This window comes from Galeopterus variegatus, unplaced genomic scaffold, assembly GCF_000696425.1.
Source record: "Galeopterus variegatus unplaced genomic scaffold, G_variegatus-3.0.2 Scaffold2101, whole genome shotgun sequence".
In the NCBI taxonomy this organism is placed as follows: Eukaryota; Metazoa; Chordata; class Mammalia; order Dermoptera; family Cynocephalidae; genus Galeopterus; species Galeopterus variegatus.
In genome coordinates, this window is record NW_007728212.1 from 272,904 (window position 1) to 288,115 (window position 15,212).

Here is a 15,212-nt window from a genome sequence, read left to right on the forward strand (position 1 = left end):
GGTTTCTGGAGTGAGATGAAAATGAGTTTGAAACAGTTCTTGACCTATCTAACCGGCACCTAATTACAAGCATTTAGCATTCATTGTGAAATGGGCAAGGAAGCGGACACTTTCTGGGAAAACAAAAATGGGGTCTATCTTATTAGGTCAGGTTTTTCAGAAAGACACATGAGATGAAGGCTTGGTACAGAAACACTGGCTATAAAAAGCAAAATTAGGGCACCTTGGCATCCAGTTGGAGTGAATAGTTTCAGTGATGTAATAGGATACTCTGGCATGCTCTCGCTGATAGAAAGGGTGTGTAGAAATTCAGGTATGCTCATGCTGATCTGATTTTCTGTCAGGACCTTGCAAAATGGAAAGATCGTCGGAAAAGTTACACTTCAGATCTGCAGAAGAAAAAAGAAGAGAGGGAAGAAATTGAAAAGCAGGCACTTGAGACGTCTGAGAGAAGCTCTAAGACGTTTAAGGAAATGCTGCAGAACAGGTAATAAGGCCGAATGCATCTCATGGTTGGAGAGACCAGGGTTAGAAATACATATTTTGTATAAAGGTAGTGTGATATAAGTGTTCAGCAACATTAAACTTTAATCAAATATGCAATGAAACGTTCAGGATTTTGCTCTGCAGTGAAAAAAACAAAGTATTGCTGAAATAGTGACTTAGATTAACAGAGGAAACAAGTGCTTAAAGTAGGTGTGCCTCATCTCTTTGCTTTACATTGTGCATTCACGAGCAGAACTGGATGGCGCTGGCTATATCTGGTGTAGAAAATACAGTACATTTTATCCCTTTAAAGTGAATTTAGGATTTGAATGGTCAAATAAAATCAGGTCTCACTTTAAATTAAAAGTGGGAGTGTAAAATATGACGGAGTTGTTTTCATGTTTTAGTGGAGCAATTCAAGTTATGCTATAAAGGAAGTCTGTATAACGTAAATGTGTGGGTTTATATATTTATAAACTTTCCTGTAAAGCAGTTATTATGTGAAAACTTAGGATGTTTACAAGTCAGGGAGAATGCAAATATGCTTTAAGAATAAGGTTAAAAAGGAAATATGCTGTCAGGTGAAATTTAACAAAGTTCCTTTGTGCCCTAAAAGCCAATGATAAACTCACTTTCATTCCCTTAAATACAACATGTTATCTTGAGAGGAGGTACTCCTTACTAAATGTTAGAGATGAGGATGTTTCATCAAGTTCTCTATAAATATGAATGGTGACTTCTAATCTGTAATAATATTCCATGCAAGTTCTGTCAGGCTGCATGAAATCATATACTAACTTGATCTTCACAAAAGACTGAGTCTTTTGTAGTCTTTTATTTTTACTAAATTGCTGTAAATTTTATACAGGAAAAAAAGCTCAGATGCTGCCAAGGAATTTACATCTTTGGATTTACATAAAATTGGCTGTCAGCCAATTATATTTATAGTGTTTTAATTTTAATTTTGGAAGAGTTAAACTTCCATAAACTTGTGGATAAAATTTTGGGACTAATCCTTATTAAAATTTCCTTATTGTGTTAATAAAATCTTTTTTACAATTAAAAAAAAAATCCCTGTGAAATAGTTGAGATCCTCTCTAATAGCAAGAAGTCAAATTTTATCTTTCTTAGTTGTGACAATAAAAATAATTCCATATATTTATCCTCATACTCTGCTAGTGTTGTATTGATTACTGTGTGAAGTCAGTAGTCTTTTTATTCCCAGCCATGTTATATATAAATTACTTTCTCTCCACCTCCATGTAACCGATGCATAACTTTGTGGTGATGGGTTTTTCTTTCTGCTAAGGGAATCCCAAAATCAAAAGTCTACAAGTACATCAAGGAGGAGAATATATTCTTTTGATGATGAATTGATTGAAGAGAAGCTACCCCCTACAATGAGTATGTCAGAAGCAAGTTACCAAAGTGAGAGAGTGGAAGAGAAGGGAACAACTTATCCTGCAGAAATTCTGAAAGAAGATTCTACAACTTTTATAAAAAGGGAAGACGCTATAACAGCTGAAATTCAGCTTCCTTCCAGAAGCCTCGCAGAAGAACAATATCCAGCCTCTTTGTCTTCTCAGCATTCATTGAGGACACAAATGGAGTCAACTCGTGTTTCAGCTTCTCTCCCCAGAAGTTACCAGAGAACTGACACAGCCAGGTTAACATCTGTGGTCACACCGAGACCTTTTGGCTCTCAGTCAAGGAGAATCTCATCACTCCCCAGATCCTACACGGTAAAAATGTTCCCACTCTAATTAATCTGTTCTGAAGAGCAAACTGTTGGTGAACTAGTGCAGTGGTTGGAGTTATGTATACTTGATGTGTAAAATGGACATAACAAATATAAAACACTTTTATGTTACGCCAATTTAGATTCAACTAAAATTTAATGATTAAAATATAGCAGTCAGTGATGCAAAATTGATTAAAAACTTTAAATTCTGTGAAAGTAGGGCTGATATATTTTAAAGAATGAATAACATATATTCCAAGGCAGAGTGTTAGTGTTGTATTTTTTCACATATAGCTTTTGTAAAGTATTAGGTTGAACAATGTGAAGTTGTCAATAGTGAGTTCTTCTTGACCTATAAAAACAGCCATTTCATATGATTTACCTTGAATATTTTCAGGAGCTTATGTACAAATTTCTGCTTTTTCCTGACTTCCCACATCATTAGAATTTGATATGTTTGAGTGTATTTATTAAGATCTATCATATTGTTCAAATATATATACTTCTATTAATGCTGAGATTTTAAAGGATATCGAATATGGAAAAATTTTTCCTAAGAATGAGTGGTGGTACCACATACCTAACAATGGGTGTGTTGATCTGCATTATGTGAAAGAAAGCAATGCAGACTTAAGATTAATGTTCAAAAAAATATTTTTAGCTCTGCTTATGTACAATCATAAAATCTAAAAAGAAAAATATGATTTAAAAAAACCTGAATGTTGGGGTGAGAGAAGCCTACCTGAACTAGTCAGGAAACCCCTGACTTTTACAGTAAAGAAAATATAGACATATTTGACAACATAAAAATTATATAGCAGACCCTATTAATATAATCAAAAGACAATTTATAGCCTCAGAAAAATATTAGCAAAATGGATTATAGATAAAAGGTTAGTATCTCTAAGATATAAAACATCTGTACAAATTGGTAAGGAAAAGATAAACAGTAGAAAAATGGATATGGAAAAGGAGTGGCCAATTCAAGGGAGAAGGAATTTCAATGGCTGATAACATAATGCACAGGGAAGCACATTCAGCTTCTTTGGAGCAGGAATGAGGTATACAACTTTTTTACCCATCAGACTGACAAAGATTTAAAACACTGAAAATGTCTAGTGTTGGCAAGGATGCAGAGAAATGGGCATTCTTATACATTACTTAGTACATTGAGTTTTTTTTAAAAGATATTATATATATATAAACTTTGCTTCAGCAAATCTGTATTTGGAGATCTGTGCTATAAAAAGAAAAGTTCCAGTTATAAAGGTATATTGGTATTTGGTACAATATTTTTAGAAATAACAAAACTTTCAACACTTCAAATGTACATGAAATGAATAAATTGTTGCTATCTATACTGTGGAATATTCAGTAATTTAAAGGACTACTTTAGAGTTCTAATTATTGACTTGGAGTGATATAAACATGCAAAGCAGGTTTCAGAAGTCTGTATGTAATATGAATGCTTTTGTTGAAGCAACAGTTCCTCTCACACTACATGTGTGATATCTATTGGTGCGAAAGAGTGTACTCCAAGCTTTTAGCAATAGTTACTTTGCTGTGGGAGGTGTATGTTACTCTTGTAGTTTAAAAATATTAATAAATATGTTTCTTAAATAGAAAATTAGTGAACAGAATATCAAGTTTAAAATATTTTCTGTTTAGATGGATGATTCTTGGAAGTACAATGGAGATGTCGAAGGTGTTAAGAGAACTCAGAACAGTTCATTCAGCACCTTTGCCCCCAAACCTGACACCAGCCAGCTTGCTTCGAGTTCCTCTAGTGGGAGAGAGGCCTCAGAAGGTGTGGTGAGGTTGCCCTCTCCTACACCCCTCTTGTCATCTCTTTCCCAGGACAAGGCTGCCACTTCTACAGCCACACTGTCTTTGACATCTGGCCCTAATTTCATGTCTGAGTCTGGAGAAGGGAGAAACACACCCCAAAGAGAGGTCTCAAGATCACAGGTGAGTTTGGAAAGGTTCTGTATCATCCACTGCTTAGATACAGAAGTCTTTAAATCTGGAAAATGTGTTTCTAACCTCTAGGCATCAGAGTCTGGGCTGATAATGCGCAAAATGATATGATTTTAGAGGAGATAGTTCTCTTCCAACTCTGAGGTTTTTAAATCCAGATAACCCTTGTGATCTGTGTGTATATTGACTTTATGGCCCTGCCTTGTTGGGGGTCGACAGGTCTTTCCTCTCTACTCCACATTTCAGTGGCTCTTGCCTCATTCTGCTAGTGCTCAGTAGTCCTAGGTTTCAGGAGCAGGAGTCACTTGGAAGGTTTTAGGTGCAGATCTAGTATATATTGGGTAATAAAAGCCCTTTCCCAGGAAAATTAACTGGCCACAAGAAGAAATTGATGCACATGATAGGTGCTGGCTTCTAGTGATATGATGTTCCTTTCTTAACCTTCTGGTGACTTTTAATACTAATTTAAACTTTAGAATGTCTAGAATTTTGGATGGCTCCTTGTCTCTTAATGGGAATATCAAGGCTTAGTTTTAATATGCTAATTGTATTTCTTAACATTTAGATTCCAAACAAAATATACCATCGGATGATAAATGACTGGGGGCATTTGTAGTTTTCCTACTTAAAATCTTAATAGATGACTTTGAAGAGAATTTTTAGGCAATAAATGTTTTTTTTAGCCTACATGCAAAACATGCTAAAAGTCTTTATCTATTGAACAGAAAGCTGCTCTCTTTTAGAAAAATCCTCGTTAATCAATTTGATAGTTGTATGAACTCCTTAGCATGGAGGAGCTTTTGTGGTTCATTGGCTTGGTCTAGTATTCTCTGTTGCCTAATTTGAGTGTATTTGTTTCCCAAGGCAAAAAATGAAGTATATAACTTGGCCTAAGTTATATTAATGAAATAACTAGGGGAAATAAATTGATATAGTGTATTTAGTATTGTTGGATTCTTATTTGTTTAGGAAAGCTTTAAAAGTTAAACCTTTTCTGATTTTAAGGTACTATGTGCTTGAGAAAATTTGGAAATGGAGGAAAGTATAAATAATAAAAGTTACTGGTAATTCCTTCATTTAGAGATAATCATTGTGTTAACATTTAGATATTTCTTTTGGTTTTCCCCATTCTTATTAACAAACATATACCTAAAAAAAATATCTTCAGCCTGTTAAAATTAGTTGTAAATTTTGTTATATTTTTAAAGAACTGGAAATTATATATAATTAGCATCCTACGTTTCAATGGATGAGAACTATTTTATGCTTGAGGAACATAAGGTACCAGTGGATGAATAATAACAGAAGCAAGGTGTCTTTTGTTTTACAGACTTGTGTGTTCGCCTTCACCTTTTCAAATAGCAAATTCAACAAAACTGCCTGATTAATGTGTTGCATACTAGGCGTTGGTACCTCCCTCAGGGTGGCAGCTGACTAGCTGCATCTGTGGATTAAGAAAAGGAGGTTATATGTGGGTGTGGGTGTGTCCCAGGTTATTGCCTAAATTAACATCGGATCAGAGGAGCCTAAATTAACATGGCACTGTTTCAAGTTTCATCATTAATGGATTTATGCTACTTTGTCACCAAATTTGAAATGGTATTCTGCCAAGAAAAATTAGGCTTTATTTAACAATTGGAGCCATTGGAATTCTTGGAGATATGTATATTTTTCATAGGATGACTTACCTATCTCTGAAATGCTTGATGTGTCCATTTCTGCACTATGGAAAAGTAGCTGATGTAGCAACACCTCTCCTTTGGCTCTGAGAAGGGGCTTATTGACTTTAGAGAAAGGATGTAAATGCATACAACAGCTGACGGGCAATGTGGGAAGGGCATTGTGTGACACTGCTCCAGTGTCATCTTCAAACTCTGTAGCTAGGTGTCCAGAAAGCAGCAAAATCAAAAATAGCATGTGCCTGAACATCTGGATGTCTTGGTAGCTTTGTGAAAGAGTGTTCTTCAAGGCTTCCTTCTCTTTCGTTCCTTCCATTTTTGCAGGCAATGTCCTTTCAGTTCTTTCTCTAGACTCTCCCTTGATGTTATCCTTTTCAGGCTGGCTACCACTACCTTAATTTGGGCCCTTTTCCTATCAATGCAAATGTTTGTGACTGGCATCAAATTTACTTGTCAGACCACGGTGTGGTCTGTTGAATGAAGTTTGCAGCACTCAGGGGAACACTGACATCCCTTATGACTGGTCCCAAACTCCCTTTGTAGTGCTTGAATAGTTCGTGTTTATTGAGTGCTTACCATGTGCCAACCACGCTTCTCAGGGCATTATCTAAGTCAACCCTCACAGCAACCCTGTGATGTGATCAGCAATCCTAATGATGCACTGTCATTATTATTCCTATTTTATAGTCATGAAAACTGAGGCATTCAATGGTCATGTCACTTGTCCAAGGCCATCCAGGGTCCTGAGTGGTAGAATCAGGATTTGAACCTAGGCAGTCTGACTCAAGGTTGCTTAAGTCATGCAGGGAGAGAGAGCTGATTCAGCCACACAAGACTGCTTGCTTTTTTTCTGAGACACGTCATACACCATCTTGACCACATATATATTCTTATTGTTCCTCCCACTGAAAATTTTCATTTCACACATCTCTGCTTTTTGAAGTCCTGCAGTTCCTTCAAAGCACAGGAGGACCACTTCCTTCATGAATCAAGATATCACCTCCTTTATCAGTTGGAATTGAACTTTTCACCCTTGAAAGCTTCACTTACTGAGTTCTTCTTTGTTCCATTTATTCATGTGTTCCTCCTTCACTAATAGCCTTCATACCTTCCGCAGCCTTCGTACATGGTTGGCACTTAAGTGCTGATAACTTCAAGTGCATTTAAGGCCTTGATTTCTAGGCTAGAGTATGAACTGGATCTAGCAGGTATTTTAGAGTTTTTATTGGTTCTTTAGTGTGGGAATTTTAAGATTAAGGGATGTTTCAGGAATATATTAATCACCTCCCTTATCACCACTGTGATGTTACATAGAATTATTTTAAGGAAGCAAAATCTGGAGGAAGAGACTGCTTAGGAGCCTATCACAGAATTGTGGTAATAGATGGTATGTGCCATAAAGAAAGAAAAGTGTAGCAAAGGAAAGAACTTAATATGGTCCCGTTTAAAATCCTCCCACAGGAATTTCCCTTCCATTGCCATTGCTGTGTGCAGGGTTTTGTTCCTATCTCATCCCTTTGCCCCCCTCCTTCTCTTGTGGTTTTTGCTTTTTTTCCTGCTTTCCTTTGTCAGTCTGGGCTGCCAGGGGCAATTCTAGGGTGACCCAAGAGAAAGGGAGGGAACGTGACTCCCAGAGTCCTTCATCTTCCTCCTCTTGCCTTGCAGACATGGCTTTCATTTTTTCTAAAATTGGTTTTGTCTACAGGTTTCTATTTTCTATTCTGTCCTTTCAGAGCCCTCAGTTTTTTTTTAAATTTATTGAAACATAATTGATTAGACATATTTGTGGGTTACAGAGTTGCATATCAATACCTGTGTATAATTCATGATGATCAAATCAGGACAGATCCCTCTGCTTTCAAACCTTATACAAATCCATCTTCCAGAACCTCTGCCCCAGATTTTTAAAAGCAGTACTCCAAAGTAGGATGATATGTATAGAAGGAAGGAAACTTTTTACACGTCCATTTCCTGATCCCAGGTGCATGATAAATGTCTCTTCTGTTAGTACCCAGGGCTTACCTTATCATAGCCTCACAGCTTGTCACCTTCACTAGACTCTACTCTCCATGAGGGTAGGAGGCAAGCCTGTCTTTTTCGCTATTAGCACAGTACCTGAATCTGAATATTTATTGAATGGTGATTGAAGTCTCTCAGCTTTTAGAGCTGAGTGTGTGAGAGTTAAATAGAGTTTTCTTTAGTTGAGGTGGAAACTGCCTAGCCAGCATGTAGGGCATGTTTAACATTGTTTTCATGGGAAAAAGAAGGTAATTACCTGGCATTAAATATGGGCCTTGGCATCTTTAAAATATTCCACTTAATCTTCTCAATAACCTTGCAAAGTAGGTGGTATTATCCCCATTTTTGCCAATGAAGTACTTGAGAATTTAAAGTTATAAACTTGCTACAGGCTGGTGAAACACTTAGGCCACAACAGTCACTTCTCTGGTCCTAAATATTTTTGAAATATGACATGCTCAAATTTGAGGACTGCCTTAGGTATAGTTAAGACACCAAATATTGACTTATTTTAACTTGGCTGTGTCTCTGGGACTTCAGAGACAATAGGGACTTTAAAAATCTTCTGATTCATAAAGATAAAATCATTCTTTTTTTTTTTTTCGTGACTGGTAAGGGGATCGCAACCCTTGATGTGGTGTCGCCCGCACCGCGCTCAGCCAGTGAGTGCACCGGCCATTCCTATATAGGATCCGAACCCGCGGCGGGAGCGTCGCTGCGCTCCCAGCGCCGCACTCTCCCAAGTGCGCCACGGGCTCGGCCCAAGATAAAATCATTCTTGAAATCATTTTGAGGAAAATGTTATATATTTATTGTAACTTACCAGAACGGAATCTATTTCCGAAAGGTAGAGTTCAAAGTCTACCAAGTAGGCAGTAAGGAGCTACCAGCAATTTTAAAATGGGGCGTGATATAATAATCAGCATGTTCTGTGACTAAAGTTCTTTTATTTTTTTTTTGATAGTTTTTTACTGAAAGATGATTGATTATGTATATGTGTGGGGTACAGAATTGAATATCAACACATGTGTACAATATGTGGTGATCAAATCAGGATAATTAGTATACTCATGTTTACAAAATGTCATCAATCTTTGTGACCCTTAACTAATTTCTCGATAACTCCCTCCCCCTCCCCCTTTCCCACCTCTTATAATCACAGTTCTGTTCTTTTTTTTTTTAAGTTCAGTGTATTGTTATGATTGTCTCTTTCTTCTTTCTTTCCTCTTTTCTTTTCTTTATTTTAACTCCCACTTATGAATGAGGACATGTGGTATTTCTCTTTCTGTGCCTGGCTTATTTCACTTACTGTAATTTTCTCTAAGTTCTGGCAGCTGTGTGAACGATGGACAGAAACAAGGGCTGGAGGCAGGAGGGCCAATTAGGAGGTGATCACAGGAGTTTAGGGGAGATCATGATTTGAAACAAGATGGTAACCTGAGGGAGGATGGAAAGGATGGGGTGATTCAAGATGGATTTATGGATTGTTGACTTGATAGTGCTTTGTTAAACAACATGTGTGTGTGGTGGAGAGTAGGGGTGGGGAGCAATTAGGGCAAGGAAGGAGAAAGAGGCCTAGAGAGAACCTTGGGCAACTGGTTAGATGGTGATGCAATTAACTGAGATGTGAAAAACAAGAGGTGGAAGAGCAGGTTTGGGGAGGAAGATAATGAATTTAATTTTGGAAATGATGGACTTAGACAGTCATCAAAGACATGGCAGTGAATGAGGTTACTCAGGAAAGCATGTAGTCCAAAAGGTGAGAGGGAATGACAAAATGAAAATAGAAGAGAAAGAGGGGAACACACTAACATAACTGAGAAGTGGCCAGAGAGATGGGGGGAAAAGGCAAGAGGAAGTGAAGTAATGGAGGACTTAGAAGATGGTTTCCTGAAAGCAAGAATAGTTCGCAGAGCCTCGTAGCATGAAGACAAGATGGGTTTGGTAGGTAGAGGATAAGCTTGCAATGGGTTGAATGAAGTGGGAAGCACCTGCGCCGGCAGAATGGAGAGTGGCATGTGGTAGAATGGAGAGCAGAGAAAGATTTAGATGCCTCTTTGGGGAAGGAGAGTAGCTCTGGTGTCAGCAGCACCATGATTTGAGGGCTACTCACCTCATGTTCTCCCACTAAGACCCTGAAAGAAGGCGCTAGAGAACCACGTGTGCGCAAATTCAAAGATGACACATGTCCTTTGTTACTCATGACTTTACAGTCGACATCTACTCTCGGTGTTAATTTTATCAAGTAAGTCGGCTTCCCTTATGTCAGCATTTTTGTCTGATTGAAAGTTTGAGTCTAATAGCTTTTTGACTTGTTAGTACATAAGATTGACCCCGTTTTTCATCAGTTCCCATATGTGGTAACATGAACATCTTAATCAGATACAGGAAATATAAATCTTACCATTGTGACTCCAGATCATCCATCCCCGTTTTTGTTTAAAAATTTAGTCTTGTACATCTGCTTCATCAGGCTTACAGTTGATGGGGCAACCTGAACTTTCATTGTTATACTTCTGCTCGAGTGTACCAAATTGAGGGGAACTGTTTTGATTTCAAATGCTGAGATGTCAATAGATAACTATATTTAATCTTTTCTGGCATGGACAACTGAAACCACTTGGATAATTCATTATCAGTCATCAAGAATCTCATTTAAGTTTATGGGGGTTTTGGATAAGGAATAAAACTAACCAGTAATTTTTTCTATTTTTAGCAGAGTTTTATTATGTTCTTCAGGTTGGTGTTCATCAGATGATTATTAATGTGTTGTGACTACATCTGGAGTCCTATATTTAAGCTGCTTTACAAAAGGCTTTCTGCTGAAAACTTTTCTATGTAGTTAGCTACAATTTTTTTTATTGCTTAAAAAATCCCATACCCACTGAAGAGTCAAAATTATTTTTTGAGAACAGGATTATGCCTAATTCTTCTTTATTTCCCGAAGTGCTAAGTACTGTGTCTCATACAGAATAGATACAAAATGTATGTTGAACAAATGAATACGTGGATAGTATTATAATACTAACCTTCTGTGTGTCCAGATAGTATAGTAAGTTCTTGATCCTTTATTTATTCAGTGTCTTCCTTATCTTTCTTCTAATTCCTGTGAACTGTCTTAGTCCATTTAGTGTTGCTCTAACAGAACAGCTAAGGCTGGGTACTTTATAAAGAAAAGAGGCTTATTTGGCTCACGATTCTGGTGGCTGGAAAGTCCAAGAGCCAGCATCTGCTTAGCCTCTGGTGAGGGTCTCAAGCTGCGTCACGACGTGGTGGAGAAGCAGAAAGTTGAGCGTGTGCAAAGAGACCCAGCACAAGAGGCAGCCGCGTTTCATCGCTACCTGTTCTTGTGGTAACTAATCTAGTTCCGGGAGAGCTGGAATTTACTCTCTCCCAGTCCGTTCATCAGGGAAGATGCTTTATGACCCAAACATCTCTTAAAGGCCTCACCTCCCAACACTGCCACATTGCAATTAAATTTCAACTTGGCTTTTGGCGGGAACAACCCACATCCAAACCATGGCATGTACTATCCCAGTTTTCCTCAGAATATTGTTACTTGGATTTTACACTTGTTTTATGAGTGGATAAACTTAGGAAGAAAGCTTTATGAATTGCCCAACTGACTCTAGGTTTGGATTTAACTGCCAAATTGAAAGACCTACGTTGGTAGGTCTTTCTCTGGAAAGTAAATTAGGTTTAGGAAGTTTTTTTGTTTTTTTTTTTTTAAACAGGCAAGACTAAGTTCTTTATGAAACAAAGAACTAAAACACTAGTGTGGTAAAATCATTATATTAAAATCTATATCTGTTGCTTACTCAAGACAAACAAAATATGTAAGTTATATAATTAAGGTTTTCACAGACATAGTATACTTTAAAACTGAAAACATTTGTGTTGGAAAATGGCTTAAGAAAGTCCTGTGAAATTTAGAATTTGTTGTTGTGTAGTGTGATGATGGATATGGAAATAGACTGCTACCTTTTGTACAGGACGCTTTTGTTCTTGGGCTTGTGCTTGTGAGCTGATGTTACTTCAAGGAAGTCATGGTCTGTAGCTCAGAATGTCTCCGTAGGGACCCTCTTGGCACCATAGGGAGTAGTTTATTATGTTTGATCCAGTTCTGCATTTTGCAGCATGTGTAGCAGCTACCCCTTTACCAATAGATCCTTCTGGGGCAGTTAGGGAAGCAAAAATGCCTTGCCAAATTTCAGATGCCCACGAGGGGGGTGGTACCAGTCCCGGATGGATGCTACTGGTAGCTGAATTATGTGTCTATGAACCACTTGAAATTATTCAGCTAAATATGTTAAATGTTGGAGGTAGTTTTTTTTCCTCAAGTATAACAGTATTTTAAAAATAAATGATTTAAATCATTCTTCATTCCTAGGCAAAGAATAAATGGTTTTTAAATTAGACTTGATTGTTTGGTGAGCAAAAGCCTAAACTTTATCAATAGCCAACTGATTTATACTGTTAATGTAACAAAAAACATTTATTGACAATAAGATTTCCCTTATTTTAACAAGAAAAATAATAAACTGAGTGATATTTATGTAAGTGAAGGTTTTACAAACCCAAAGAGGAAAGAATGAAGCTTCTGGTTTATCATGAAATAATTCAGGTGCCCCTTGCATGCAGCCTCCCTTCTTTCGTGGATAGACTTTCCTCCTCATGGGTGCCAAGGACACCCGACACCAACGTTTCATGTTTTGTTTTCAGGATCAGTTCAGTGATATGAGAATCAGCATAAACCAGACACCCGGCAAGAGTCTTGACTTTGGGTTTACAATAAAATGGGATTTTTCTGGGATCTTCATAGCATCAGTTGAAGCAGGTAAATCTTAGATTTAGCTCTACCTAACTTTTGTCTCCTTTCTTATCTTGTGCTGTGGGAAAAAAATGCAGAAATTAGCTTATTAGATATAGGAGGAAAAAACGTGAAAAATGTAGCCGTAAGCAAGGAAATGTATCCTCTTCCCCAGGCTGTTAGTTGGGGTTACAAATTACATATTGTTTCTTCTCCTTGTCTAATTAGTTTAGTTTTGAAGAGTCTTAATTTTGTGACTTTGCAGAATTTGTCAAATTTTGGGGCTTTATATTTGGAGATGCTATAACATAGTACTTAATTGAAGATTCAGAAAGAACTTTCTATGACCAACTATGCATTGTGGTAGATATATATGTGCTGTATAATAAATTGATGTGTGGTGGGTATTTTTGTTTGGGTTTTTTTTTTTTTTTTTTTTTTTTTAGCATCCTAATATACCTATTGCACATGGAGTCCTCAGGATGCTTTGGGACTTGTGCAAAAAAATTATTCCTCTGCTGGCCAGGATTATACCAAGTCAAGGCCAGAAACTCTTTGCAAAATATTTCCAGAAGACCTAAAATTAAAATGAAAGCCATTGTATTTAAGAGGAGGTTCTCATTTCCATTTTTAGCTATGTAAAATTGCATGTTAACACCAGTTATTATTTTTTTTAATTTCAAGATTACTTTAATTACACAACAATATTTTAGTTACAGCAGTAATTTTAAGCAGTTTTAAGTAGCCATGTTTTCTTCTGTCCATTCCAGAGTGCATCTGATTTGGAAGCTCAATTAAAGTGCAATATATTTTACATTTTTAATTTAAAGATAAAATTTTTCTTTGTCCTTAGGAGGTTAATACATTTTACTGAATAAATGAGTTTATCATTTCTCCTTTAAATGTTGTTGAAGATGCATATTATAGATTTAAAAAATGCCTTTTGTGCTTTGTATGTTGTAGATACTCAAATATTTGATAACTGAGAAAAATTTAGTGACCCTTCTCCACCTGAAAAAAACTGAGAAATGGTTACTTAAAAAGTCATTTTTCCTTAACTTAAAGAAGCAGTGACTATGTGGACATGTGGTTTTTTTTTTTTTTTTTTTTTTTTTTTTTTTTTCTTAAAAAGTCATTTTTCCTTAACTTAAAGAAGCAGTGACTATGTGGACATGTGGTTTTTTTTTTTTTTTTTTTTTTTTCAGTTGGTTGTTTAACGTATTTTGCATTATTTAGGTAGCCCAGCAGAATTTTCTCAGCTACGGGTAGATGATGAGATTATTGCTATTAACAACACCAAGTTTTCATATAAGGATACAAAAGAGTGGGAGGAAACCATGGCTAATGCTCGAGAAACTGGAAACCTAGTAATGGATGTCAGGCGCTATGGAAAGTCTGGTGAGTTGGTTTTACCTCTAAATTTCTAAATTGGGTACTGGTCTTTGGTAAGTGGTTGTAACAGCTTTCTTCAATAACTTTTTATCTTTTCATTTCACTTTTTATTTTTTTAAAGGTGTTTTGTAGTTACATTGTGATAAATCTTGAAAGATATCTCCTTGAATATTTTGTCTAAAAACTTTTCACTAGCAAATTTACTGAATTCTACATTATTTATGGACTGATTAATATACTGCATGCAAATATCAACTGAAGGCAAATATATCTGCATTTGGGAATCATTTATAATAATGTTGAGTGTTAAGAATTCTGCTATGATTTAACTTTTTCTATAGCAGCATGTAAGAGAGAGCATGGAAGCTCATATGCATGTTGTTTATTCTCAAAGAACTTTCAATATGCATTCCATTATTGAAGTTCTTAGTTATTGAGGTTAGATGTGGAAGGGCATTAAGTCCTTCTTCTCTAGACCTGCCAATTTATGATATCAGAATACATCTATTTCTGGTTTATGAAAAGATTCAATAAATTTGCTAGTCTTTTCATTATTAACATGATTTAACCTTTGTGTTTGGGAAGGTGGTCTGTTGCCCTAATTCCATTTCTTTCATGCATTACCTGATTTGTCTGTCTGTCTTATATGTATATGTGCATTTTTTACATATGCATTCAGTAACCTTATTCTTTCCACTTCAACATTTATGTGTACTCATTACCTGATCTTCATGTGCCAATCAGACTGGGGCAAAGACCAACCTTCTCTGCCATTTACAAGGCATAAAACTCTCAATCTCACCAGTATGGCTACCAAAATTATAGGTTCACCTGAAACTAAGTGGATTGATGCAACTTCTGGAATTTACAACTCAGACAAGTCTTCAAATCTATCAGTAACAACTGATTTCTCTGAAAGCCTTCAGAATTCTGTAAGTATTTTGAGAAGCAGCAGTATTTGTGTAGAGCAAAGCAACTGGGAATTGTGTGTGGGGAAAATATTTTGTTTGAATAATTTTGATACTATCTTAAAAACATGAATAATTGAATAAGGTAATTTACAGTAAAGAGAATAAAATGTATTTTTGAAAACTATAAGGCATTACTC

The 15,212-nt window shown here is 36.4% G+C and overlaps 1 protein-coding gene across 1 annotated transcript in view; it reads left to right on the forward strand.

Moving 5' to 3' along the window:
* LMO7 (LIM domain 7) overlaps positions 1 to 15,212 on the forward strand; it is a 208,288-nt gene that overhangs the window by 173,490 nt on the left and 19,586 nt on the right. Inside the window, exons 13-18 of the mRNA XM_008580452.1 lie at positions 345 to 487; positions 1,796 to 2,228; positions 3,896 to 4,195; positions 12,625 to 12,739; positions 13,949 to 14,110; positions 14,930 to 15,036. Of these exons, the coding sequence (XP_008578674.1) occupies positions 345 to 487; positions 1,796 to 2,228; positions 3,896 to 4,195; positions 12,625 to 12,739; positions 13,949 to 14,110; positions 14,930 to 15,036 (1,260 nt within the window). The remainder of the gene's footprint in view (positions 1 to 344; positions 488 to 1,795; positions 2,229 to 3,895; positions 4,196 to 12,624; positions 12,740 to 13,948; positions 14,111 to 14,929; positions 15,037 to 15,212) is intronic.